The sequence below is a fragment of the Physella acuta genome, unplaced genomic scaffold, assembly GCF_028476545.2.
Source record: "Physella acuta isolate Inbredline_101_S28 unplaced genomic scaffold, ASM2847654v3 ptg000291l, whole genome shotgun sequence".
In the NCBI taxonomy this organism is placed as follows: domain Eukaryota; kingdom Metazoa; phylum Mollusca; class Gastropoda; family Physidae; genus Physella; species Physella acuta.
The window spans coordinates 289,668-315,870 of NW_026731810.1; the positions used below are offsets into that span (position 1 = coordinate 289,668).

General features: G+C 31.9%; 4 protein-coding genes across 13 annotated transcripts; 2 read left to right on the top strand and 2 right to left on the bottom strand.

The window, feature by feature from the left end:
* Nucleotides 1-3,079: 3,079 nt before the first annotated feature.
* On the bottom strand, nucleotides 3,080-10,188 carry LOC131939728 (uncharacterized). Of its 4 annotated transcripts, none has more exons than XM_059298208.1 (7): nucleotides 10,121-10,188; nucleotides 9,604-9,706; nucleotides 7,441-7,518; nucleotides 4,821-4,944; nucleotides 4,250-4,405; nucleotides 3,982-4,101; nucleotides 3,080-3,703 (listed from the first exon to the last, which is right to left on the bottom strand). In XM_059298208.1, the coding sequence occupies exons 2-7, from the start codon at nucleotides 9,678-9,680 to the stop codon at nucleotides 3,611-3,613; spliced, it is 648 nt and encodes a 215-aa protein (XP_059154191.1). In that variant the 5' UTR covers nucleotides 9,681-9,706; nucleotides 10,121-10,188; the 3' UTR covers nucleotides 3,080-3,610. The 4 variants fall into 4 exon arrangements, with proteins under 4 accessions (XP_059154191.1, XP_059154194.1, XP_059154193.1 ...); XM_059298211.1 differs by having other exon boundaries at nucleotides 10,096-10,184; XM_059298210.1 differs by lacking the exon at nucleotides 10,121-10,188 and adding an exon at nucleotides 9,855-9,968.
* Nucleotides 10,189-10,235: 47 nt separating this feature from the next.
* On the top strand, nucleotides 10,236-15,751 carry LOC131939726 (DNA-directed RNA polymerase II subunit GRINL1A). 4 transcript variants are annotated; one of them, XM_059298207.1, is made up of 7 exons: nucleotides 10,236-10,290; nucleotides 13,764-13,895; nucleotides 13,992-14,325; nucleotides 14,560-14,681; nucleotides 14,783-14,960; nucleotides 15,275-15,363; nucleotides 15,590-15,751. In XM_059298207.1, exons 2-7 carry the CDS (start codon nucleotides 13,789-13,791, stop codon nucleotides 15,657-15,659), a joined length of 900 nt encoding a protein of 299 aa, XP_059154190.1. In that variant the 5' UTR covers nucleotides 10,236-10,290; nucleotides 13,764-13,788; the 3' UTR covers nucleotides 15,660-15,751. The 4 variants fall into 4 exon arrangements, with proteins under 4 accessions (XP_059154190.1, XP_059154187.1, XP_059154188.1 ...); XM_059298204.1 differs by having other exon boundaries at nucleotides 10,243-10,290; nucleotides 15,584-15,751; XM_059298205.1 differs by lacking the exon at nucleotides 10,236-10,290 and adding an exon at nucleotides 10,320-10,394 and having other exon boundaries at nucleotides 15,584-15,751.
* A 111-nt stretch (nucleotides 15,752-15,862) lies between these two features.
* LOC131939724 (2-oxoglutarate and iron-dependent oxygenase domain-containing protein 2) lies at nucleotides 15,863-20,463 on the bottom strand. Of its 4 annotated transcripts, none has more exons than XM_059298196.1 (7): nucleotides 20,374-20,463; nucleotides 18,427-18,611; nucleotides 18,208-18,264; nucleotides 17,410-17,626; nucleotides 16,901-17,025; nucleotides 16,459-16,770; nucleotides 15,863-16,230 (listed from the first exon to the last, which is right to left on the bottom strand). In XM_059298196.1, exons 1-7 carry the CDS (start codon nucleotides 20,426-20,428, stop codon nucleotides 16,012-16,014), a joined length of 1,170 nt encoding a protein of 389 aa, XP_059154179.1. In that variant the 5' UTR covers nucleotides 20,429-20,463; the 3' UTR covers nucleotides 15,863-16,011. The 4 variants fall into 4 exon arrangements, with proteins under 4 accessions (XP_059154179.1, XP_059154177.1, XP_059154180.1 ...); XM_059298194.1 differs by having other exon boundaries at nucleotides 20,347-20,443; XM_059298197.1 differs by having other exon boundaries at nucleotides 20,381-20,423.
* A 32-nt stretch (nucleotides 20,464-20,495) lies between these two features.
* LOC131939729 (uncharacterized) lies at nucleotides 20,496-25,161 on the top strand. Its single transcript, XM_059298213.1, has 10 exons — nucleotides 20,496-20,717; nucleotides 21,899-21,950; nucleotides 22,530-22,588; nucleotides 22,862-22,944; nucleotides 23,347-23,420; nucleotides 23,569-23,639; nucleotides 23,726-23,832; nucleotides 24,374-24,438; nucleotides 24,753-24,847; nucleotides 24,940-25,161. Exons 1-10 carry the CDS (start codon nucleotides 20,627-20,629, stop codon nucleotides 25,113-25,115), a joined length of 873 nt encoding a protein of 290 aa, XP_059154196.1. The 5' UTR covers nucleotides 20,496-20,626; the 3' UTR covers nucleotides 25,116-25,161.
* Nucleotides 25,162-26,203: the final 1,042 nt, after the last annotated feature.

Sequence of the window (26,203 nt, forward strand, 5' to 3'; positions counted from 1 at the left end):
TGTTGTCTAAATGTGTTGCTGGATGGTATTTATTCATTTTAGAAAAATGAGGGATTGGATTAAAAATTTGTATTGATGAAATGCACAATTATCTACATTACTCAGCTGTCTCCATACATTTTTAGTTATGGCTTAATAAAATACTGGTAGAAACCTTGTGTAGTGTGGTTCTTAATCTCTCCTATCAGTGCAATAGCCATGTTAATTATTCACATTCCCTTCAACTTACCCTTTTTGTACAGATCTAGTCTCCATGTACAGGTAGCTTTTATTTTTATGAAGAACACCCAGTTATATTTAATGATCCTAAACTCGTATAGAATTTTTTGGCATTTTCTTTATACAGCATCATATTACTCTACTAAATCTAGCAGTGTTCATACAATTCTTTAATACTGACCGAGATCACTCCTGCAGTGTCTTGATGTCAGGTATCATCAATCTTAAGAAGATGGACTTGAGATGAATAGTTTTAAAAATCCTGAGTTAAGCCATCAGATGCCACCAAAAATGGCAACTCATAATTAAACCTTGCTGTCATAGTCTTTTCATCTTTTCCTTTTGTGCCAAAGATACATAGGGCTGCCACAGAAAGCTCCCTCCACTTTTGTCTGTCATGGGCAATTTTCTTGGCAGCCCCCCACATGACAGTCCTACCTCAGCCAGCTGCTTCCTCGCTGTGCGCCTTCATGTCTCCTCTAGCCTTCCCTGCGTTATTTTTCTTTTGATTATCATGGAAACTGCATCCATTTCCATCTCTCCAAGGAATGTATTATTTGAGATGGTGTTAGGCCAGTGGATGCCTTTTATCCTTTGCAATCACTTGGTTTAGAAAGAATCCAGTGATCTGCTGGTGGTGGTTGTTACTTTTCAGTAGGACGCTAAGGACATTACTTTTGAAAAGTCTGGATTTGGTCTTGGTGGAGATTTTCTTAGATCGCCATGTTTTTTGCATGGTTGTAAAGGCATGTTTGGCTTTACATGCATGCTTTAATTTCAACAGTGCAGTCTCCTTCATAATTGACAATGCTGCCTAAATATGTGAATCTTATACTTCCTCTACTTGTGTGTTGATTATTTTAATAGGCACTTGACTAGATGTATTTTGCCTGATAACTACTAAAGTAAATAAGTCTATCTTTTTTTACTTCTGGCTAGTAGAGTTGTCGTCTGCAAAATCTGGATCTTCTAGACTAGTTTTTAGTGTCCATCTTCGATAAATGTAATACAATACAAAGTTGTACAGTTAAAGTTAAATAGTGTCAAGGTTAAATTTTAAAAAATCACATTAAAAAACTGCATATCTAATATATAAAGCTCAGTTCTGTATGTAATGCATTTGTATGTCGTTGGAATTGTACGATTTTAAGTGTTAGAAAAATTATCGTGCGCATTTGTCTAAATTTATGAGCTAAAAAATTACTATTGAAAGTGTTGGGAAATAATTTTCATTTTTCAAATTATAGTAATAATTGTCGGCATGTTCATTAAACACAAGTTTTAAAAAAAATATCATCTTTTACAAAAATTCTAATTATGTCTTTATTTAGTCCTATAGCACTTACTTCCCTTTGATAAATTAGGAAAAACACAATTACTTCCCTTTATAAAAACCATTGCATTCCGTGAAAATAATTTACTTTTTAATTACTTTGTTTTGGTGTTGGGAAAAAAAATAATTACATAATTAGCGGGGATTGATCAAGTGCAAATGTTGTAGGTATTTTACGGATAAGCTTGGAGTATTAAAATTGTTTATTAAATTGAAACAGGCGCGTTCGTTTAAGTGAGTGCAAAAGACTGTGAATAAGTTGGGGTACTATAGTCGTTCATTAAGCTAAAACAGGTGATTCCGCCCCGGGCGTTTATGTTCGCGTTAGTGTTTTCTTTGTGTTTAGGTGGGTTTGCGTTAGTGGTTGCGTTTTAATTTGGTTCGTTTTTGTTCTTTCTTTTTCGTTTTTGTTTGTGTTTTTTTTGTTTGGGTTTGTATTTGTGTTTTTGGTTGGTTTTGCGTTTGGATTTGGTTTGTTTTCGTTTGCTTTTTTCGTTGATTTTTTTTTTGTTGGTATTGGTGTTTGTGGTTGGGTTTGTTGTTAGGTTTTTGTTTTCGTTTGCTTTTTTGTTTGTTTTTTCTTTGTGTTTGTATTGGTGTTTGTGGGTGTGGTTGTGTTTGTTGTTAAGTTTTTGTTTTCGTTTGTATTTGTAATTGTGTTAGCGTTATGTTTGCGTTTTGTTGTTTTGGTTTTGGTTGGTTGTGGTTTGGGTGGGCAATGCCGGGTTTATGATGATTACTAAACACACAGGTAATGGTCTTTAACAGAAAGGTTTTTCACAGAAGCCAGAGCAGGGCCTGGCCGGGACGGCTAGTAATATATATACTGTTCTTTATTTTTACAAATTTCCTTTATCACATTGTGAAAATAGATACAATAAAATATTATAAAACTATTCCCATAATCAATAGTGTGTGTATAAATTATAACATGGCACGCATAAAAAATTATTTGCATGTTCAATAAAAATTATGCTTATCATGGCTTTAGGAACATCTGGCATGACGGTGTAACTCAGAATATGTAAATTTCACACAGGCAATAGTAATACATTATATTTCTAACTTCATTAAAGCTGACTAGCTAGCGTAAAGGTATTATTAAGAAAGTTATATTTATCTTCAAATAGCACATCTATGAGTTAAAACTTAACACATGTTATAAATGATAGTTATAACAGATTTAGAAAAAATACTGCTTAAAATACATGAGGATTTTATCTTAAAATCCATCAGTTAAAAGTATTTATACATTTTATCTGAATAAATAGAATAGAAATAGAAAAACTGCTTAAAAATAAATGAAGATTTAATTTAAGAGATTTTTTAGGGGATGATGATTTGAGGGGGGGGGGGAAGTTTCACCCCTGCATTAAAAAATACAACTAAACTTAAATGCAGATAGTTTTAAACTTCTCAATCAAATAATTTTGACCAACATCAGTTTACATTTTTAAAGAAATTCCTGCACTCAGAAAACCAAAATTGCAATCACAAGGCACCAATGAAATTGTCAGAAATATTATTAAATTACTATTTATGGGATGGTGCATGACTGCTAACACTAAAATTCTCTCCATCAACCTAGGGTACCTGATCCACATTTGAGGAAGTAAAAACAGCTGGGCATACTGAACCTAAGCTGAGGTCACAGAAAAAAAGTCAACACTATTTCGTATTCCCCACAGACCAAAACATTCCAAAGTGTAACTTTAGTTTTAGTTATTGGATCTAAAAATAATACAATAGAACAGGAATACGGTAACACTAATTTGGCATTTGTATAGGCCTCAAGTTAAAGAAAAATAAAAAATAATCTTTTAGTTATGTATGATACAGTTATTACCTTCTCTAATCCTGTTCAAGTAGCTTAATTAACCCTTGTTATCCTATTAAACTGCCTGTAATTTTAATGAACAGACTACAAACATATTTATTATATATTTAGCAAATTACAGATATTAACTAACAATTATAAAATAAGATGAAATTAGGTGGTGCAAAAGGATAAATAAAATTCCTATTGAAAATTTTGCAAAAGTTTTAGTCCATATCAGCCTAATCTATATGTATGCTTTTGGATTGGGTACCAAAAACAAAGACCAAAATAATTTTTATTCCATTGATAACTAAACCCAGGAAGTTAGGAGCCTGTGGAGGAAAAATACATAAGAACAATTTATTTATAGCCACATCTAACACTGTAGTATGGGCTTCTCACTACTTTTTAAACAAAATATTCTGAAATTAAGGAATGTTTTCTCAAGTGTCCATGCACGTAGCTTTTTTAAAATCTCAAGTCAAAATAGTCTTGAAAGAGTTAAAGTGAAAGTCAATTAGAATGTTCATTAAAGATAAAATTTTAATGACTTTTTAAAAAATTCTAATTAATATTATTAATCATTATAGTCTTGAAAAATGTTACTTACATAAATATTGATGTCACTAATAAGTACACCATAACTGCACCACACAGAAGCACTTAATGTTGCTCCAAACATTATTGACTTATCACAGCAGGTTGCAGATCTTTCAGAAACTATTTTGATCTTTAAAAGAAAAGTTAGGGAAAAAAAAAGATTTTACAAGAAGTGGATGAATTAATAAATGCAAATTCTAAAGTATTTTTTTCCCTATAAATTCTTCAAGATATTAATACAAACTATTGTTTAAGTAGAAGATTGCGCATAAACTTACTATTTCCAAAACTGGAATAACAGATAACATGATACACCAAAACATGAGGTAACTCCCTAAAGTAGGAACAACTTCAGTTTGAGGGATAATACTGAGGTAATACATTTTTGACATGTATAGTCCAATCAATGTGAAGAGTTTTAACAAAGGTGTGGTCTGAAATAGTTATAACTATAAATAAATAAATTATATATACACATAGGCCTATATCCAATATAAATTAAAATACAAAAGCTATGCCTTTGCACATGTAACTTCACATATGCTGAGCACAAAAAATAAACTTTCTAATATAGAAAAAGAAGCAAATTACAGTAATAAAGCACAAATAAATATTTTTAATGTTGCATATGCTACATCAACCTATAAAACATGCATTATGCATTCAAATGTTGATTCTATTTTCTATATGAAAAAATTATAATTAAATTATGCACATGTTTTGATCTTTTCATTATGACATGTATTATAATTAAATTTATTTTAAAATTTTAACTTAAAATAGTTAAAATTACATAGATATTGAGTATATATAAAACAGATTCTGTAGTATAATAAATCATAAGTCTACCTTAGGATTGCTGACCAAAATATAGATAAAAATACAGGTTCCCCAAACTGACAAGCCAACAACATTGATCAGAATTAGAGTGCTATTTTGTAAAAGCTTTCCATACTGAAGGCTAAGGAGATTTCTGCAAATGTACAATAAATCCATCCTATATTTACAGATAGGCAAGAAAAGAAACCTTTCCTACAAAATTAAAAGTGCATGACTACAAAATCTAAACACATTAAAAAAAGTATCTGTCTGTATGTCTATATACATTACTACACCATTTATGCAATCGCCATGAAACTTAGGAAGATTGTTGAATACATCCCATTGAGTGTTTCTTCTATTAAAAAATAGTAAATATCAGAAGGGTGGCATCCTGAGTTCCCATGTGGATATCTTAGCAGCTGGGTCCATTATCTAGATGTCCTACCTAATCTGTACCAGTGGCATTCCTAGGCTGTTGTGTTACCATGACTACCCCCACCCCCCTCCTCTCCATGAGCACTATAGCGCCTACATTAGTTTTAAATGTAACCCTACACTGTTGGGCTACTACACTAAACAGCTAAATTGCACTAGTTTCCCCTGTGAGCACTATGGTGCCTACATTCATTTTAAGAGCACCCTACACTAGTGATATGGTGGGCTACTACAATCAATGATTAAAATGAAATATTGGAGTCCTCTGTGGCCCAGCGTTTGTGTGATCCTGGTTTGTCCATACATCTAAACACAGAGAGACAGACAGGCTGGCTAGCTGGCTGGCTGGTAAGTGGAATGATTGGAGGTAGCTGTGAGTTTAAGTGTAGGTTGGCAGTGAAGGTGTAGATGTAGGTAAAGATATGTTGTAGGCCAAAGGTAGGTGTAAGTGTGGGTCATGTAGATTGTGTATGGGACGGCATGGATGGTAGAGTGCTTACCCAAAAGTCTCAAGTTAGAATCCAGGTTCAAGTCAGTGGAACGTCCCTGAGTCCATCCAGTTCTGATGGGTACCTAACTCATGTTAGGAAAAGTAAAGGTGGCTGGGCAGAGTGCTGACCACATTATACCAATGTCAAGAAACATATGAACTCTACTTCACCTGCCCAATAGTCTTTAGAGGAATCTATATGTAGGTTGTGTTGGTGGTAAAAGTGTAGGTGTAGATGGTGTAGGTAGAGGTATGGATGAGGATGTAAATGTTACTGAGGATCACTTTTATTCAATTCAAACAAGATGATTTAAACTGTTTAGTCCTCTATTCTTTCTCACACTACACAACATCAAACTACAAGCTATTAAACCCAAAAGACGCTCTAAAAATTGTTCACACAACTTTTATTCCCCCATTTGAACTTAAGGTAAAAATACATAAACACACGGTTAAAGTCAACTCTTAAGCACACTATCCCTGTGTTCTAGACTATTTTAACCAAGCCTTTAAAACACATGTAACAGAAGTTGTTGTGGGTGTAGGTGTGTGTAACAGAAGTTGTTGTAGGTGTAGGTGTGTGTAACAGAAGTTGTTGTAGGTGTAGGTGTGTAACTGTCTATTTAAATCATCTGTGATGAAACCAACATGGTGAAGAAACAACGTGTGAGCTAAACACTTATGGTCTAACCACCTATGATCTAAGCATCTGTAGTTAAAATCATCTAGATCTATATCTAATCGGAAAATCTGATCAATTAATGGTTTTTGGATTTCAGAAAGGGAGAAGGCATTTATTTATTTATTAAAATACATTCAGTAATATACAGTATGTGTATATATATATATGTGTATATATATATATATATATATATATATATATATATATATATATATATATATATATATATATATATATATATATATATATATATATATATATATATCAGTATATACATACAGTAATGAGAATGAAATGTATTTCTATGTATTAATGTATACATACAAGACACATAGGCTACAAACATGCACACATATTGCATTAATGGTCTTTGAGCCATTTTCTATGTGGCGCTTTTTTCTGGGAACCAATTGTAGATCTAGATATTTTTATATAATATACTTTTGTATATAAATTTCGTACATGCTTTGTTGTCATTTTTTCACCTTTAAAAAAGATTTTGCATGATCTCTGAACAAATTAAACTATTTCCTACATTTGTCAGTCATTAAATGAATATTGCTTGAACTGAATACCATAGCTCTGTTAGGTAGTCCTACCAGATATAAATGTACATTAATACAGCCCACATTGAAATACAATATATATGCCTACAACATGCTTATATATAATGATAATTAACATTTATCAATTTTCATATTAGATATTACACTTGAAACTATTTCCCATAGAATAATTGTAATTCTGAACAACAAAAAGTTTGATATATCTGTTGGCAAGCAGGACACTACTAAAATTATTCTTGGTTTCTATTACTACAATAATCCAGACTAACAATAGCTACTAGAATGGGTAATCCTACTTTGATACAGTTTTGTCCTGCCAGGGAGCATTAAACTTTTAAATAACAAAACAATACATTTTATTTGTGAATTGTATTTGAATTTTATCAACAGATAATTTTAAAGAAACTGGAATTAGATTTTTACTAGACCAGAATTTATAGAGTATTTTAAAAAAGCTTTTAAAAAATAACTTACATAAGAGCAAATATCAGATACATAGATAATGGTACATTTTTTGTCTCTTTTGTCTTGTACATTTTAACACATCCTGGCCTGTAACACAAGAAAAAAGTATGTGAAATAATCAAAACATTTTTACATTAATGTTAGTTTGAGTTAGTCAAACAATAGCATAAAAAGTAAAGATACCCTTTTGGACATGCAGTGTTTCTTCCAGACTTTTTTCTCCGGGGGGGGGGGGGGCGGGGGGGGGGCGACGACGACACACACACACACACTAGTAAAAGTGTATGTTTACTACATAAATTCCATCTTGTTTGGGGAGGCGGTGGACTTTCTTCGGGGGGGGGGGGGGCGCAGAGAGATGCCTGGAAGAAACTCTGTGGACATGGCAGTCTGCCATGAAGAAAAGTTCCATATTTCCATAACCTTGGTATGTGATGGGATAAATGTGTCAGTTCTATGCCCAGTCACTTTTACTTTACCTAACAGTAACCTAACAGAGATGGGTGGACTCCAGGAAGTCCTAAAGGCTTTGGCCCAAGACAAATGTTTTGTGTTCAGAATTTCTTTAGGGAATCTTTTTCAGGGAGGCACTGTCCCCTCTCCACCCCGCCTACCAGAAAATAATATCTGAAAGAAACACTAGTTGTGCCTTACTACACAGCCACACAATAGTTACAAAGAATTCTCATATTTTCCCAGAATATAAAAATTCTCAGACAACTTTTACTTTACCATGAAGTTCATGTTTGTAAATCTAGCCATTATTGTCTCTTATTAATAGGTCTATAACTTTGTGGGGGATAGACCACATGATTTTTAAACAAAAAAGTTCCATATTTGGAACCTGGGCTAAAATCCACCCAGTTCACCTTCCATTAAGGAGTAGGTAGCTGGGCACAGTATAGGCGTACTGACGCCTATGTCCCTTATGGCGAGGTCAAAGGAACAGGTGAACTCTATTTAATCTGGGATCCGGACAAAAGGCCAACATGGACAAAAGGCCTTTTGTCTGTCGGCCTTATGTCCTGTCGGCCTTTTGTCTGTGTCCGCCTTTTGTCAGTGTCGGCCTTTTGTCTTGTCGGCCTTTTGGATGTCGGCCTTTTGTCCTACACCCATTTAATCTGCCCCATGGACTGCCAGGTTTGAAATGATAAAAAAAGAACTTTGTGTCTGAATTCTACAATCAACACTGGTTAAAGATAAGCTATTGTTTCCAGTTGGAAGTTTTCGGTAAAAATAAATAGATATCTATAGCCTATATATAAATCAATTACTTGCATCACCAACATAAGTATGATTAGTAAAAAAGTAAAGATTCCTCTTTCAACCTTGTGGTCCATTGGGCTGATGAAGTAGAGTTCATGTCTCTTGACCTCAATATATGAAGGGATGGTGTGATCAGCACTATGCCTAGCTGCCAATACTTTCCCCAATGTAAATAAGGTTTCAATTACAGTTGGGTGGACTCAGGAACATCATCCTACAGTCACAAGTCCGAAACCAAGATCCAAACTCACGCAGAACTCAGAGTATTTGGCTAGCAGCCAAATGCAACGCTCTACCATTTCACCACGCCACCCCCTTAGGATAATTAATAGTTAGATCTAGTTGAACACTAACTAAAACTATATATATATATATATATATATATATATATATATGCCTAAATATATATGCATATATATATATATAGCTATATATATATGCCTATATATATGCCTATATATATATATGCCTATATATATGCCTATATATATGCCTATATATATATGCCTATATATATATATGCCTATATATATATGCCTATATATATATGCCTATCTCTCTCTCTCTCTATATATATATATATATATATATATATTTATATATATATATATATATATATATATATATATATATATATATATATATATATATATATATATATATATATATATATATATATATATATATATACATTCATACAAATATATAAATATTTGCTCCAAGTTAACCTTTTTGGCATACAGCTTACCCAAAGTGAAAGTTCAAAGTAAGTATTAAGTACACATAAACATAGATAATACTAATACTAGACTCTACTAATTTTTTTAACAAATAATACTAAATTTAGATGACAACACCTTAGCAAGGCTTAGTTACTTAGAATCTAGATCTAGATCTAGTACTTACACTCCAGATCCCATCATGATAAATGAAACACCTATTGTGGCATATTCTACTATGCTCAACAGCACTGAATTATCCATTTTGTTTGTTTAGGTGAGTTTTCAAGCTGTCAAGAAATGTAACGGCGTAACAACAACACTACAATGCAAAATCTAAGTAATATATTAATCTTATTATTTTTTGTAAAATCAAAATTCAACATGCTAGTCCTTATTCTAACTAGAATCTAGATCTAGATCTAGTAACTAAACTACCAATATGGCAAAAACTATTCAATCCTGAAAAAGGTTTTAATGCAGATGTAACTTGTTACAGTTTTATTCAGCTGGACGGACAGTTGCACTGTGGTCCCGGACTGCTGACCTAAGACAGTGTTTAAGTTTTTAGTTTAAGACTTAAGTTTAGTAGACCCTATCTAACTAGGTCTGCAGATCTATATATAATTAATATACTAATTAGGCCTAAATATTTCGCATTAAATGTAGGCCTAAGTACTGAAATTAAAGTGAAATGCACTGACACTGGGTGAGTAGATCTATTTTTAAATAGAGCCAATAGATCAACCACTCAGTGCCGTCATTTGCTATTTAGGCCAACTGTTTATTATTACTTATTAGTCATGTGATTATCATGTGGGGGAAATTCGGCTAAGGGAATTAACTCCATTTAATTATTAGAAGATCATTTTGTGTCGGTCTACTCTTCCCCCTTATCTATATTAATTTATTAAATATTAATTATCACTAGTCTAGATCTAGAACTATTCTAGTTCTAGAGCTAGATTCTAGATCTAAGTAAACCGTTGACTAGTAAATTTTAGGGATGATTCTAAACCTAGATCACTGTCTCTGTGTCCGTCTGTACTACTAGTAACTATAGTCTGAGTCTGAGAGTAGTCTGTATCTGACACCTGTCAGCTGTCTGTTAACCCTATCCCTACAAGGCGGGTCAAATTGACCCGACAATGCTACATTTTAGTTAATTACTGGTCAACCACTGGACCAATTGTTTTGAGCTTCTAGATATGCTACCTACACATACAATGCTTGATTTCAGAATAAAAATGAATGTTTAATTTTGCACGTGTGCATGAGGGTGAGCAGGTTTAGGTTCACTATTCCTCTCCCTACTAACATGGGTCAAATTGACCCGTATACCTTTATATAAAGAAAAACTCTACTAGTGCAGGGGAAAGTGGTATAAATCTATAGAAGTTTCAAACAACTTCCCTTGGAGCTAGACCTTTTGGGCTCATAAGTTTGTATCTCTTCCTGCCTTACTGAAGACAGCAATTAGAAACATTTTTTTCAGCGCCGAAGCACAACAATCCTTTGTTCAACATTGTTGATAGCATGTTTTTTAGACTCAACCTTCTTGTTACAAATGAAACTGTAGTGGATTGCTAGGTTTGGGACTACACATTGAGAAGTTGTAAGGAGATACAAAGACGTACCAACTGATGACTGCATGGGTTCATTGGCTACTGTACCAATTCGATAGCGATGAATCAGACCTGAACTTATTTTTGCTGCTGAATTTGGAAATTAGGGCCATACTGTCAATAAAGTATTTAGGAAGTTGTGTAACAGGCTTTGATATAATCAAGATACAGCAGGAAGCCAATATTGATTTGCATCTAGGCAGTCTTTTGTAGAAAAAAGCCATCTGATGAGGTCAGTTTTATGGTCCATAGATGTTAGACCATGTCACCTCAGACAGTCCAACCATACTTGGGTAAAATAGGACCAACTCCTTGACCAGCTTTCAAGTACATGGAAGCATATTTTGATAAATCAATGGATATTGATATAGAGATAACTAATGTATCAATCTCTGATAACTTTGTACTTTACATTGAACTAAGTTTTTGGCTACTAATCTGTGTCAAGCATGCATATTGATGCAAAAATGATGACATCAAAATGGAAAGACTGCATAAAATCATCCATGTATGGCTCTAGCAACATGCCCCAATGGGCAAACTAAGTGGTAGCTAATGACCATATTTTTCAATTTCCAACTAATGTCCCCAATAAGTTGAAATACAAAGTGACAGCTATTACAAATAGACAGCAGCAGATTTACAAAATTCGTATATTGTCAAAAAAGTTGGTTCTGCCCCAAGTTGAGCATTGAGCACAGAGAACTATGTCCAAGCTACTGCAATTCACATTAGATCAAATAGTAGACAAAAAGAAGCCTTCTGAAACCACCCACTGAGTGTTGGGCCCAATAGCGTCATCCAAACAAAAGTTATTATGTGAGATACGATAACATGTTAGATGGGAAAATATCAACTATTTGTCAAATATATAGATTCTATCTGTAGTCTATATAGATTTACTGTGCTAACTGATAATAATTGTGATTAAGTTTTCTTGCATATGAAAAATAAATTGATAGTAAAGGTATAAGATTTTATATTTAGTAACGTCTAGTTTTATTTATGCCTAAAAAGTATAATAATAAATTACCTAAAACTAAAATTTAGTGTAGAAATGTATAAACTATAATTTTAGTGTCCATCTATCATTGAAATAATAGTTATGCTATAAAAAATATACACATGCAATAATAGATTCTTATATAAAAAGTATACGGGTCAAAACGACCCGCCTTGTAGCCGAATACAGTGAAATAGGGTTGTAGGGATAGGGTTAAGTGACGATAAGTGATTAAAAGTGTTGTTAACTGTTAAGTCAGTGTGTTAAGTGAAAGTGATAAGTCGTACAGTGTTAACTACTGTTAACTGTTAGTTAGTGTTAACCAATCATTTTAATTTTAATGAATATATTAATAATAAATAATTGAAGGCTTATTAAATTATAATAGAATAATAAATAGGCCCTACTTACTTATTAGTACTTAATCATTGAATTGTGAATAATGAATGAATCATAAATGAATGTCTTTTGTTTCAATGTTGGTGAATATTAATTATTAATAGTTTTTTAATAGGCCCTATGCCCTATATAAAGGCCTATATTATAGTCTATAGCCTAATATAATACTAATATTAAAATTATTTATGATATAATTTTTTTATTATCTGTGTTAACTGTTAATGATAATTTAATGATATGTAATAAATATAATGTATGATGAAAAATCTAGATCTAATCTAGAATCTAATGAATAATGAAGAATAGTAGTTTGGTAGGCCTACTGCTAATGTTACACTCACTTTAAAATACTAATTATATATACTTATTATATACCCTACTAATTAATAATTTAAATTATTAATAATTAATAGAATCTATATATATAATTCTCTTCTTCGAGCCGTTAGAAAACAAGCTGCAAACGCTCTCCCTACCTCCCCACCCCTACATGGTTTTAGTGAGCTGTGTTCACTCTAAATGTTTACAAGCAGAGCCAACGATTTTAAACGTAGGGGGGGGAGGAGGGGGGGAGGGATGGAAGGGGGGGGGTTATGGTCCTTAACGAGCTACTTATAGTGTTTTAAAGAAATATTTTCAGTGTCAGCGTTGGTACTGTCGAATTCACAAATTATGAATTATTGAAAATTAGAAACAACTAAATAGCGGCGTATGTTATGCCGCGGGCCGGCTCTTAGTTATTAATTATAGTACTACTAACTAGACTAACTTACTACACATATGTAAATTAGTATTAAAATATGTCTTACAGTATACCAGAGGCTTAGCGACCCTTCCCGGCGCCAGGGAACAAACTTTTGATTTGCACCCCCCCGTCATACTTTTGATTTGTACCCCCCCTCAAACTTTCGATTACTTTTTCAAACCCATTTTGGAGCCCCTTATGGTCGGCGCCTGGGGACATATGTCCCCCCCGTCCCCCCCCCCCCCCCATCGCTACGCCTCTGCAGTGTACTGTAACTGTAGGTAACTTAGTAGAGTAGGCCTACTGTTAAGTTTAAGTCAACAATATAAAATTTTAATATGTAGGCCTAACTAATATAATATGTAGATAATCTTGTAGTAATATCATTTATCATTTAATATGATGGTCTACTAATCCAATGTAAATGTAGTATAATTATAATTAATAAATAATTATAGTAATAAATTAATAATAGGATAGTTTTTCTATTTTAATATGATTAATCTGATTTACTTAAAATAAATTATGTTTACTTGCATTAAGTCAGTTTTGAAGATGTGTTATTATTGTTACAGGTCTCCTTAAATTGAATTTCTCAATATGAATCTTACACCTGATAGACAAGGCTATCTTGGAGATTTAATGAAAAAAACTGTTCCAGAATTACAAGAATTACTTGACAGATTAAATAAAATTTTATCAAAAAGGTAAGGATCTTCTGCATTTTCCAAGGTTAGTAACTTTTATCATACTTGATTGAATGAAAATCATCTTTTATGTTCTATATCTTGATATTTTCCAAGGCACTTTTTGGAGAGTTTACCAGATAAAGGAGAAAAGACAAGGAAATCGGTTGAACATATTAAACAAGTAATAGATTTAAAACAGAGAAATTCTTCCCAAAAAAACCGTTTGTTAGAACCTGTTGTAGAATGCAAAGGATATGTGCCTTTTGATTTGAAAGTGAATAAAGATCACACTGAGTCTTGTATGGAAGCAAAATTGCCTATATTAGATTTTTACAATGAAGAAAAGGAAAACCATGCAGATATTGAGAAGGTGGAAAATCTTATTTCAAAATTACATGATGATAAATTGATCACCTCAGGAAATTTTGATTTAACTACAAACCTTCAGGTAATTTCACTCTCAAGATTCTTTAAAATATATATTTTTTACTGGAAATTTTAGAATTACTAGTAATTTGCTTATAAAACAACAAAATATAAAATCAGATTGTCAAGATACTTTATATTATTGTTTTGTGATAACGAAAGTAGGCCTATGTAATTTAAACAAGGAAAATTATTTTTCTCTAATACACTTCTGTTCATGCAGTTAGTTCAATTATTTTATTTTTATTGTTTGCAGAATTTATCACTTGGCGGTGATAATGTTAAAAAACCCAATCCAGCTCAGCATGTCAATAATTATGAAAAGATCATAAGGAAAACTGATGTGATGCCTGCTAAACCAAAATTTTTACCCAACAGGTCAATTTTTTGTTTAATTATGAACACCTCATTAAAGATCAGTTAAATTACAATTTGTGTATACTTTTTATGTTTTACAATGTATAATTCCTCCATATCAGAACACTAAAAAGTCATGAGATCCCACCTCCACCATCTAGTTACACACACAAAGTAACTAAGACTGTTCATAAAGAAGAATCAGCTGCCACTCCGCCTGACTATAAATATAAAGAAACAAAGCTTATATCTGTTGAGGAATCAGTGATATTGATAGAAGAACAGAGGGCCAAAAATGAGGTACAATGAGATCATTACGTTCTTGTGGAGATTTGTCAGTGCTAAATATTCCCAACAGTATACTTTGAGAATATTTTTCATTAAATTTTTTTATATTGTGCTTCCTAAATTTAGTGCTGTTTCAACTGTTTGCACAAAAAGCTGAGTTTTACTAAAGTGTAGACAAAAGTAGAATAAATTTGTTTAAGGTTTTAATAATTTTACCTTGTAGTAAAATTGTTCTCTTAATGCATGTATAATTGCATATCTGATTGAATACACTACTTATCCTTTTACTAATTGTTCTTAAAATTAGTTTTTTAATATATTTCTAGGTTTTGGCTGCAGAATGGGCTGCTAAAAGATTAGCAGATCAGTTGTTACCAAAGATGACTTCGTATATGCCTTCAAAAGTAGATATGCAGTATCCTTTGCACAAATTCTTGTGAGACCAAATTGTATATACTTTATTTAATTTATATGGTATAACCAGAGATTGGGTGTTAAAACAATTGAATGCTAGTCTGAAAGTCATAATTTTAGTTTCCTGGCTCTGAGGTGTACCTGACAGGTTTACTACATGATCCTTCATATGCTCTCTCTGTCAGGTATGAAGTTACTTTACTTTCCTTAATTAGTCAAAGATACAGAGAAACAAGGGAGATGCAGTTACATGAAGAAAAAGACAGTGACGATGATAGTGACAATGAAGACGAATAAATGTTTTCCATATTTATTCTGTTGACTGAAAAATACAATCCTATTTTTGTAAATTTTTTCCACACAATGAAATAAACATAAATTTGTCTTGACCTTTTGTTAAATTATTTATACAAATTGTCTTTAGAAAGGATATACAAAATAAATAAAAACATTTTATGGATGCTTATTAATTTATCATATTTTTGCTTTTAGTATGTAATTTCTAATAAGTTATTGGTCAACAACTAAAAGAATACTTTACAACTGTAAATATAATAGCTATACAATAGCCTTTTTTTAAAAACATTCATTTTATTTACATTTATTCAAGTTTAGTAGGTTAAGGCAATTCAGTATGCAAGTATAATAGTTATAAATAACTACATGTGTGTTTGCTCTTTTTTATTGGAATGAAGCCATCACCAGCAATAGGCACTTCAATCAAATCTGGGACGTCGTGACACATTGGGCACATCTTGTTGCGAACTTCTGAACTTCTCATCCAGATGACTAGATTGTATCTGATTCCTTGATTTAAGGGTAGTGCTGAGTGGTGTTGGCGACCACAGTGAAGTAAACCAAAGCACATCTTGGGAAAATAGTATTTCATAATTGAAAACAATTATTTAATCAGCGTAATTAATTTTTAAAAAAGGGTTTAAAACAGACATAAATTACACACAAATTCTTTTTAACAAGCAACAATGTTAATAAAGATAAATAAACAAGGATTGTTAAGCTACTATTATAAACCTATTTTATTTTATATCTTTGGTGATTTAACCATAAAAATATGAAAATATTATTTGTAACAAACCTCATGACTGATCTTGACCATAGGCTCTGAAAATTCCTCATCAACTCCTGCAGCTGTTGACATTTTACGGACCTGCAATTGTCCCCCTTCATAGTCTTCGTTGATGCTAATATTGGCAGTAATTTCTGAATTGTCAAAGTGTAGGCTCAGTTCCCTGTCACCATGAGCCTCATATTTTACAATAAATGCTCGATAGGAATCAATGAGGCCCCCACCCCAGTGAGGAAACAGGATGCGAGTGATTGGTTGAAAATAATCCCTGACAAGTGAAGTGATCAGACTATCTGATAAGCCCATCTCATCCAATGATATCTAAATGAAAAACAATATAAAAATAGGATGTTTACATGACAAGTATTTAAAAATATAGTTTAAAAAATTCATATTGCATAGTTTTTTAATTGGCAAAGTTTGTAAAGAACTATTGTCATCAAAGACTTACTCCACTAGCATTCATTGTATTTGGCCTTGTTTTTCTTCCAGGAAATTTTTCAAAATTAGATATTTCATCTATCAGTTTAAAACAAAATGCTTTGGTGAAAACTGGAAGTTTGTATACCATGGCTTCTGAAAGTGCAATAATTTTTTAAAACTATTTATCATTCAATGTAGAGATGCTGATATTATCTTAAAATAATATTTCCAAAAATTAAATTTTTTTTTTAATCAAGTACATTCTTTTATCTGTAAGTTAAAATGTCAGTAAAAAACTTCTTCATCCATAAATAATTTTGAAATGATTTATGTTATGAATGGATTAACATATAAAACACAAATAACTTCACTCAAATATTGTTGAATGTGAGTACACACGGTTCACAGTTTAAAGTTTATAAATTTTGGTTTAATTTTTATGTAATATTAAAATTGGTATAATCTCCAAATAAAGGTTCATTTTCATAACAACTAATGTCAAAATAAAATAAAAATAACTTTATCTTGGAAGCTAACCTGTTATATCCCCTCCCATGTGTAATATTAGAGACATGAGTTTTTCCTTTGACAGACCTGTGGCATCATGTGCAATGGTTACAAACCTTGGGTCAAGAAAACAGGGTTGAAGACTCCATATTTCAGGATTCAGTTTTTCATAATGTTGCTGATTATATTCATAATTTTCAAGAAATTGCTTATGGTATGTTGATCTGCGTTTTATTTCTTCGTGCACCTTAAAATGGTTATTCAAATTTAAATATGTTCACCATTTAATTAGTATGTTTCATAACTTGTAAGTTAACAATTCAATTCTAATATACTAGGGATTGCACAAGTCAGCTCTAATACATTCTTGGCTAATCATTGAATTCACTGTAAGTGCTAGTGATTTTTGCATAATAATACCTAAAAACTTAACACCTAAATGAATTTCTAATTAAAGTATGGATATTTGCCATCTCTTATATTTATTTATATACATTGCCATCCATTATATCTTATGAATCAAGGACTTAGCATTAAGTTAAGCTGTAGATATTAACTAAAAGCAATATCTCAGATACTGGAAGAAATCATTGTGTCAAATTTTCATAAGCTACTTAAAATTCCTTTCAGCTGATTTTTCTGTAACATTATTATTTTTTTCCCTCTTATTCTTATTAAATCCACTGTCTTCTTTCTTATCTGCTCCCTAAACATTTTTGAAAAAAGCATGTTTCCAAAACAATTGGGGATTTCACATTCTTGCAAGCAAGTTTTTAAGATTTAGTTCTAGGTATAATAAATAATTTTTAAAATATGTAAATGTGTTACCCCTGACAAAGTATTTTGATACTGTTTATCTGTAGAACATCCATTTAAGCGAAGAAGCTTAAAAATAAAAAAAAAAATAATTATCAGTATTAAAATAACCATGAATAGAATAAAATGTTATCAATCAATAACATTTTTTTCTTTCTAAAATACCTTATTAAAATGTCTTCCATGTATTTATAAAAAAGAAAGATGATTCAAAGGATTCTTAGTACTTACTGATCTAAATTCCTTCTCAAACTGTTCATCACTTTCATAAGTTGTATGAATTCTAAACTTTTTAATGAAAATATTCTTATTCAAATAGCATCTACAAATGTATTCTGGCTGTCTAGAGAGTGTGGTCATTGCTATAATGTTGCATCTGATTAGAAACACTAAGAAACATCCTTTAGTCCTATGACCTATAGAAAACACTTTTACATTAATATGTTTAAGCAAGAAGTTATTTAATTTTTTTCATAATTTAGAATAAAGCAAATATAAAAAAAAAACGTTTGGGGATGACTTTAGCTACTGATATCCGATAATAGACTCTTATGTTGGGTTGTTAGCAGTATTATAATCTCGACTAATTTTTATTTTATAGTTAAAAATAAATTAGAGTTAGACGTATGTCGTATGGTAGGACCAGGGTTGGGGTTAGGGTTAGCATTGACATTAGCCAGCCATGTGTGTATTTAGTTAAATACCTGTAACCTAACACCCCTTTTTTAAAGAAGATTCCATTATTGGACACCGGTATAAAAATTCTCCCGAAAATAAATAAAACTAATCTCAAACCTGACTTTCTCTCATAAAAGGTTTGGTCACTAAAGTTATATTTATAAATATGTAAAAAAAAAAACATGAGCGCCCAAGTATGATTTTCAACATGCAAATGAATGGACACCAGCGAGAAAAGTCTCAAAGGTATTTGAGAGGTGTATAAATTCATTAAAAAATCATGCACAGCGTATTTACAATTAATATGGTTATAAAATCCTGCCTGTCTGGTTTTTTTCGGACTTTACTAAAGATTGGATGTATTTGATGTTTATAATATTTTCGGTAACTAAATAAAAATTAAAAAAAAAAAGCAAAAACAATTTGGTTTTCACGTGTAATGGTGACATAAACATGGCATCCTGCTATTGGATAGGCTGCCATAGATTTTACTGTACACATTGTAAGCTAAAAATAGAAAACTAGGTCATGGGGTTTTAAATTTGCATTGTTATTTAAAAACTTGATCTGCAAAGTTTTGTAAACAAATAGTTATCGATCACTAAGTTACTGTACAGCCAATCAATATTTGTCTTACGAAAGTGAAACATCCGGTTATAACTTAGGCTTGATGAAAATAAATAGAAATGTAGCCTTAAACTCAACAAATTATTTTCAAGTTCTCTGGATTTGCAACTTTTATAGCATTTATTCTAAGAATATAAAATTTCTAAATTAATTTTAGGCTTAAGTTTTTATTTTGGCCGATTCTAGTCGGAATAAGATACACATGCAATACGCATGCGCAATGGAGAGAAACTACGACTTAGAGGCGATGTTTTCGATGGTACTGCGCATGCGTGTGTTTACAACCGCAGAACCCTAATACCAACCCTAATCCTATCCTTAACCCTATCCCTAACCCTAATCCTATCCCTAACCCTAATCCTATCCCTAACCCTAGCCCTAATCCTATACCTAACCCTATCCCTAATCCTATCCCTAACCCTAGCCCTAATCCTATCCCTAACCCTATCCCTAATCCTACACCTAACCCTCATTCTAGCCCTAACCCTAGCCATAGGTCACTGCGCATGCGCAGAACTATCTTTTGCCGAAAAATCTTATTCCGAGTAGACACTTCGTTTTATTTTTTATTTTTTTTTACGGTCTAAATCTAAAAAAACACGTTTTTATTCCATGACAACAACATTATGGAAGGAATCTCGTCAACTCGCTCGCCTCCATTCATTCAACTCACTAAAAGTTGTAAAACTAAAAACTTGAAAAAAAAACAACTTAAACAAACAGCATGACGCAAGTAAAAAAAATTCAATCATTCAAATCACAATTCAAGTAGGGGGCCTAATAATAATAGTCTAACTCTATCATTTAGATCAAGGATTCTTGGTTAACAATAATAATTACAATTACAATACAAAAATGTAGTCTGAATGTAACCGTTTACATTGCAGTACAGCTTTTTAGTTTTTACTTTGTTTTTGTTTATAATCATGAGAAAATATATCTATATATTTTAGCCTAGTCCCAGCAGTAAAAAAAATATACTCGTTTCGTACTAAATGAACCCTTGTTAAAAATAGACCGGAGACCTCAAGTCGGCCAAAGGACCACTGTTTGTTTGAGTTTTCACTTTGAATACAATTTTCTAATCTAGAAATTTAATTCTAAATCTAGATCTACATCTAGAACAATGAGCTGTCAAGAATTGGATCGTTATCCAGCTGGCGATGTGGTTTTTATGGACAGAGGAGAAGGAACAACGGCGTTGGTTCACCTGCACGGTAAACAAACAAACGAAGAAACAACATTAATTTTAATTATTATTATTAATTATTTAATAATTATTATTAGTATTAATAATGTAGCTGAGAATAGTTAGAAGAATACTACTAGATTCTAGATCAAGAATAGTACTACACTTAACTACACTAGTTATCTAGATGTAGTAGCTAAAATAGAGCTATTCAAGACAGAGGTGTAGCGACCCTTCCAGGCGCCCAGGGACAAACTTTCAATTTTGCGTTCCCTCGAGAGCAACTTATCATTATTATCAATTTTCAATTTGCACCCCCCCTCAAACCCCCATTTTGACACCCCCTAAGGGACATATGTACCCCCTCGCTACACCTCTGATTCAAGATAAATTACTAACTAGTATTACTATTAGGCCTACGAAGATTAAGTGATAGCTCGTAAGGAAGAAGCTTCTTCACCCCATAGCTCATAGCTAGTCCTAATGAGTTAATTCTAAGAAGTAGTAATTAGTAAGTTAACTAAGTAGTAAGTAGTAAGACTAAGTAAGTCTAAGTTTAGTATAAGTAAGTCAGGCTGGCAGAAGATGCAGAGCACAATGGACAATGAGCTTAATTATATAGGCCTAATTATAAAATACTCAATAGCTGTGCATTGGGCTCAGATTAAGTACTATATTAATAGCTGTGCAATTGGCTCAAATCATTCTTTTAAAACTGCACAATAGGATCAAAATTACCCTGCACAATAAACTTTATTTTTATTATTTTTACTTTAATGTAGCAATAATCTTCTGACTATCTGTACTGTTTGGTTAAGCAGTTGTGCTTTGAGCGGGTTGCAATCTGTAGTCTAATTTTATATTAAAGTGGATTAGTACTTTAAACAGGGAAATGAATTAAGCATAGCAAAATTAAGAGCAATAGTTTTATTATTTTAAAAAGAATTAGTTATCAGTAATAATGTGTCCAAATAGGCTAATTGACAAATGGATCCTGACAAAAAGGTCTTAGTAATATCTTAAAGTAGGAAAGTGCCAATAAATATTTTCCATAGAAAGACCCTTCAAAGCCTCAACTGTCTAAACCACCCCAGTTTTGCTAACTCAACTAAAAAAAGTCTTGGAAACTTAATTATTATAGAATCTAATCATTAAAAGCATTTACCACCTTATTTTCATACATATAAAAAAAAGTTTTCATTTCTCAAGGAGCAACAATAATCTCATGGAAATGTCAAGGTCAGGAGAATCTCTTTCTAAGGTATTTGCTTTATTTATTCCTTTTTGTAATATTTAACTTTTTGCCTTTTTATCTACTGTTTATGAGAGAAAAAAAAAGTCTAATGGCAACAAGTGAACTAAATATGGCCACATTTACAAGCTGAGTTATTCACCTTTCTATGGCTAGACAACACAGCAAAGAAGGGGTGGGGCATCATTTAATTTTTAGATTTAACCCGGTTAAGGCTGTATTGTTGTTTGGGAGTATGCTTGTTTCTTCATCAGTATAAACTTATGATTAAGAAACTCTTGACCATACTCATCTATTATTTATCCCAATGGTTCAAAACATGAATTATCCAATATATGTAGACATTTTTAAATGTGTAGACAAAAACAAATCATAGATATTTCATAAATACGTTTTTCCCCAGGGTTTCCCACATTTTTTTTTGTTTTTCCATTATCTTGAATTGCATAAATCAGCATTCCTAGTTACAATTTCTTTGCTAATTTTACTTCAAAGGTACTTATTTTTGTTCTGTTCTAATGATTTTTAAAACAAATTTTACAATTTATTTTGTTTATAAAAAACATTGATAATTTTATTTTTGATTAGCCAATCATCTGTGTTTGATAACAAAAAAGCTATTAGAGGCGGTGTTCCTATAGTGTTTCGTAAGTTTTTTAATTTTATTTTTTCTATTTGACAGTTTTAAACAATGTAAAAAAAAACAATTAAATAAACAATATTAACTGTTTGCTGGTTTAAAAGAAAACTAACTACAAACGTATATCGTTTGCTCAGTTGTATTAGGTTTTTTAATATTAAAAAAACTTGTTTTATTAATATACTTTTTAAAATGTTTCCTAAAACTAGCAGCTACATGTATTTTAAAAACATTGGGAGAAAATTTATAACCTTTTTAAATTACATTTTTTTATTGGCAGCAAACTTTGGTCCATGGCCACTTGGACCTCAGCATGGTTTTGCAAGAATTAAACGATGGAATCTTGCGGTCCCACCAAGAAAGGCAAGGGCAAAATTCATTTCTTGTTTTCCTATCATGTTGTAGCTTAGCACTCTTTTTGTGAGAAAATTTGTTATCTTTACATAACAGGCCGATGCCTCAGACATTTTTAGTATTTTTTATTGTAATAATGGTTTTACCAATAAATGTAGATAATAACTTTTCTCATTATACATTTTTAGATATTGACCAGTTATACAATACAATCTGAAAATCCAGAAGATCTACCATAAAAAAAAAAGAAATTTAGTTTACAAAAAAAAACATTTATCTGTTGAAACAAATTATTTATTAATTTAGTATTTGAGACATTTATATCTTTCACACATGTTGCTTGTTTTAAATTAATTTCATTGGCATAACAATTTATGTACAACACAATTTTTAACATTGAAAAAATCTTAGGACCATAATGGAGATGTGATTACCCTTTTTGTACTGGAAGCTGATGAAGAAACTAAAGCTATGTGGAATTATCAGTAGGTTGATATTGAACTTTTGTTTGTTTCTGAATATGAACTTATATCATAAATATTATTTGCAAGTTATTAGATTTTTTTACTATTAATTACCTTTATTTTATCAAATATTGTTTATTAAAATGAAGCATTTTTGTTCTATATCTAGATTCAAATTGGTTTATACTTTGGTACTTTCTCCGAAATCACTAATGTCAACATTAGTTGTGCATAACACAGGTACAATCTTTTTCTTACATTATACTGATTAATTTGTATTCTACAATACAGTTCCATTTTTCAATAGCTTTGTTATTCAATTTTAGATACAAAAAACCTGGGCTTTACTTGTCTATTACATACCTACTTAAGGGTGGCAAATATAGAAGACACAGCCATTGAAGGCCTCAAAGGGTTAACTTTTATCAACAAGGTATAACTTTTATTAATTTTTGTACCATTTTGGTCTTTTAACAGAAATAATGTTTCAGTGCCTTTTGTAGATGTGCATTGTAAACGAATGTTTGAATCTGCTTCATCTTTCTCTGTAAGGGCGATGTCATTCATCTACATAGCCATCTCTTTCTCTTTAAGTGCCATTTCTTTCTCTTTTAGTGCCATTTCCTTCTCTTTAATAATATCTACACCTAACACAGTCTATTCTAAACACAAAATACAAAAAGCTAGTAAAACTATGATACAGTGGCTAAAAACTAGTATAGACCTAACCTATACTAACCTTGGAGATCTGGACGAAACTGAGGCAATCACACTCGTTTTCATACACCATACCATAAACTGGTACAAACCGGACTATTACAACTCATTGTACAATAACTGAACAGGTACGAACAGAATAGGGTAATAGGTACAAACAACATTCACCCCCATTCATCCCCTTTCACTTATTCACTACAAACTTATTATTTTATAATGTTTATTATATCTAAAAATGTAACTTTATATATTCTAAGCTGAAAGATGGTAAAGAAATCGTTGAATCTAGAGATTTGGTGAAAGTAGATAAAAACTATGACAGGTAAGATTTTCTCAAACATTTGTTTAGCAAAATAACTGCCACTAAAACTGTTGTTTTAGAAACTATAATCTTTCTAATTATTGAGGTGTCTGGCAGATTGAGCTCTTTATGTAATAATGTGTTAGGTTATGCATAGCAGATCTACAATTAATATATATATACACACACATACACACTAATTGATCAACAAAGGTTTTAGTGTAATTGGAATAATTATTAAAATTTGTTTAATAAAAGTTTTGCCTAATATTTTACATGAAATTATAAACATTGTAAGACACTCTTTTCTAAATCAATTTTTCTTGACACTCAAGGGTGTATAAAGATGCTCCTAAAAAGCTTGTTATCACAAGTGGACCTGAACCCGCCAGAAAAATTGAACTCACAACTTTTAATTTTCCGGACATTGGTAATTATTTCTCCTAATTCTCATAAATTTGAAATCATTACTGCAGCAACATTTTAAATAATTGGCTTGTGTGTATTTTAAAAAAATTTCAGTTGTGTGGAATCCATGGGCTGAGAAGGCTAAGGAGATGGCAGATTTTGATGATGATGGCTATAAAGAAATGATTTGTGTAGAACCAGGTAAAGTTGTTGTACCTATCACCCTTGAGCCTGGTCAACAATATGAGTGCAAGCAGACATTGCTCTCCCACACTTGGACAACTGTTTAAACCTGCAGAGAGTTATCTCCCAACATTTTGAGCAATGTTAGATTTTTAATAATAATCATTAAAAAAGTTTTAAAAAACCCATGTTTTCTGATTGAACTAAAAAGTAGAAAATAAATGCTAAAGGCCCTACATCACAATAATGCAAGCGATCACTCTACTATAAGCGATGAAAAACGTGGGGCGCCGAAGTAAAAGTTATATTACTATTGATTAGATAATACTATTGACTTTTATTAGGGAGCTTGTAGAGAGTCAACAGTATTAGAAACTGTAAGAAAATCACGGCGCCCCACGTTTTTGCTCGCTTATAGTAGAGTGATCGCTTGCATTATTGTGATGTAGGGCCTTTAGCATTTATTTTCTACTTTTTAGTTCAATCAGAAAACGTGGGTTTTTTAAAACTTTTTTAATGATTATTATTTTCTACTTTTTAGTCTTTGTCTGTTTGTTTGCATTAAAATCTTGCTATCGATTTTATCTTTTCACTTTTTTTGGGTAAACGAAGACAACTCGTAAAAAGACAACTCGTAAAAAGACAACTCGTAAAAAGACAACTCGTAAAAAGACAACTCGTAAAAAGACAACTCGTAAAAAGACAACTCGTAAAAAACACGTTGTTTGAATACGTTACTGACTAGAACACATAGATTTGAACCCGTGTCGAGTGGGATAGCAATCGTGTGCCCAACCACTCGACCATATCGTCTCCCCCAAACTGGCCTACCTCCTGTAAGTTTAAACTCGGTTCAGCTAAATTCTCTGCCCCTAAGCCTGTGGCGACATGTGATCGTTCGCTTCACTGCGCGCGAGGTACGCGTCGCTGGTTTTTTTTCTAATGGCTAGCAGAGGAGAATTATATATATAGATTATATAGCGGTCTAAAATGCTCAATAAAATGTTTCCATTGATCAATTTAGTAATAATAACAATTGAATATTCAATGGTCATCCAAAAGAAAGCTTCCCTGAAAATTTCAGCGCGCTAGCTAACTGGGAAGTGCCAGAAATTTCGATCGCAAGATTTGATTGGAAAGACAAACACACAAACAGAGAAAGCAAGTTAAAGAAAACGTGGGAAAAAATAATCAG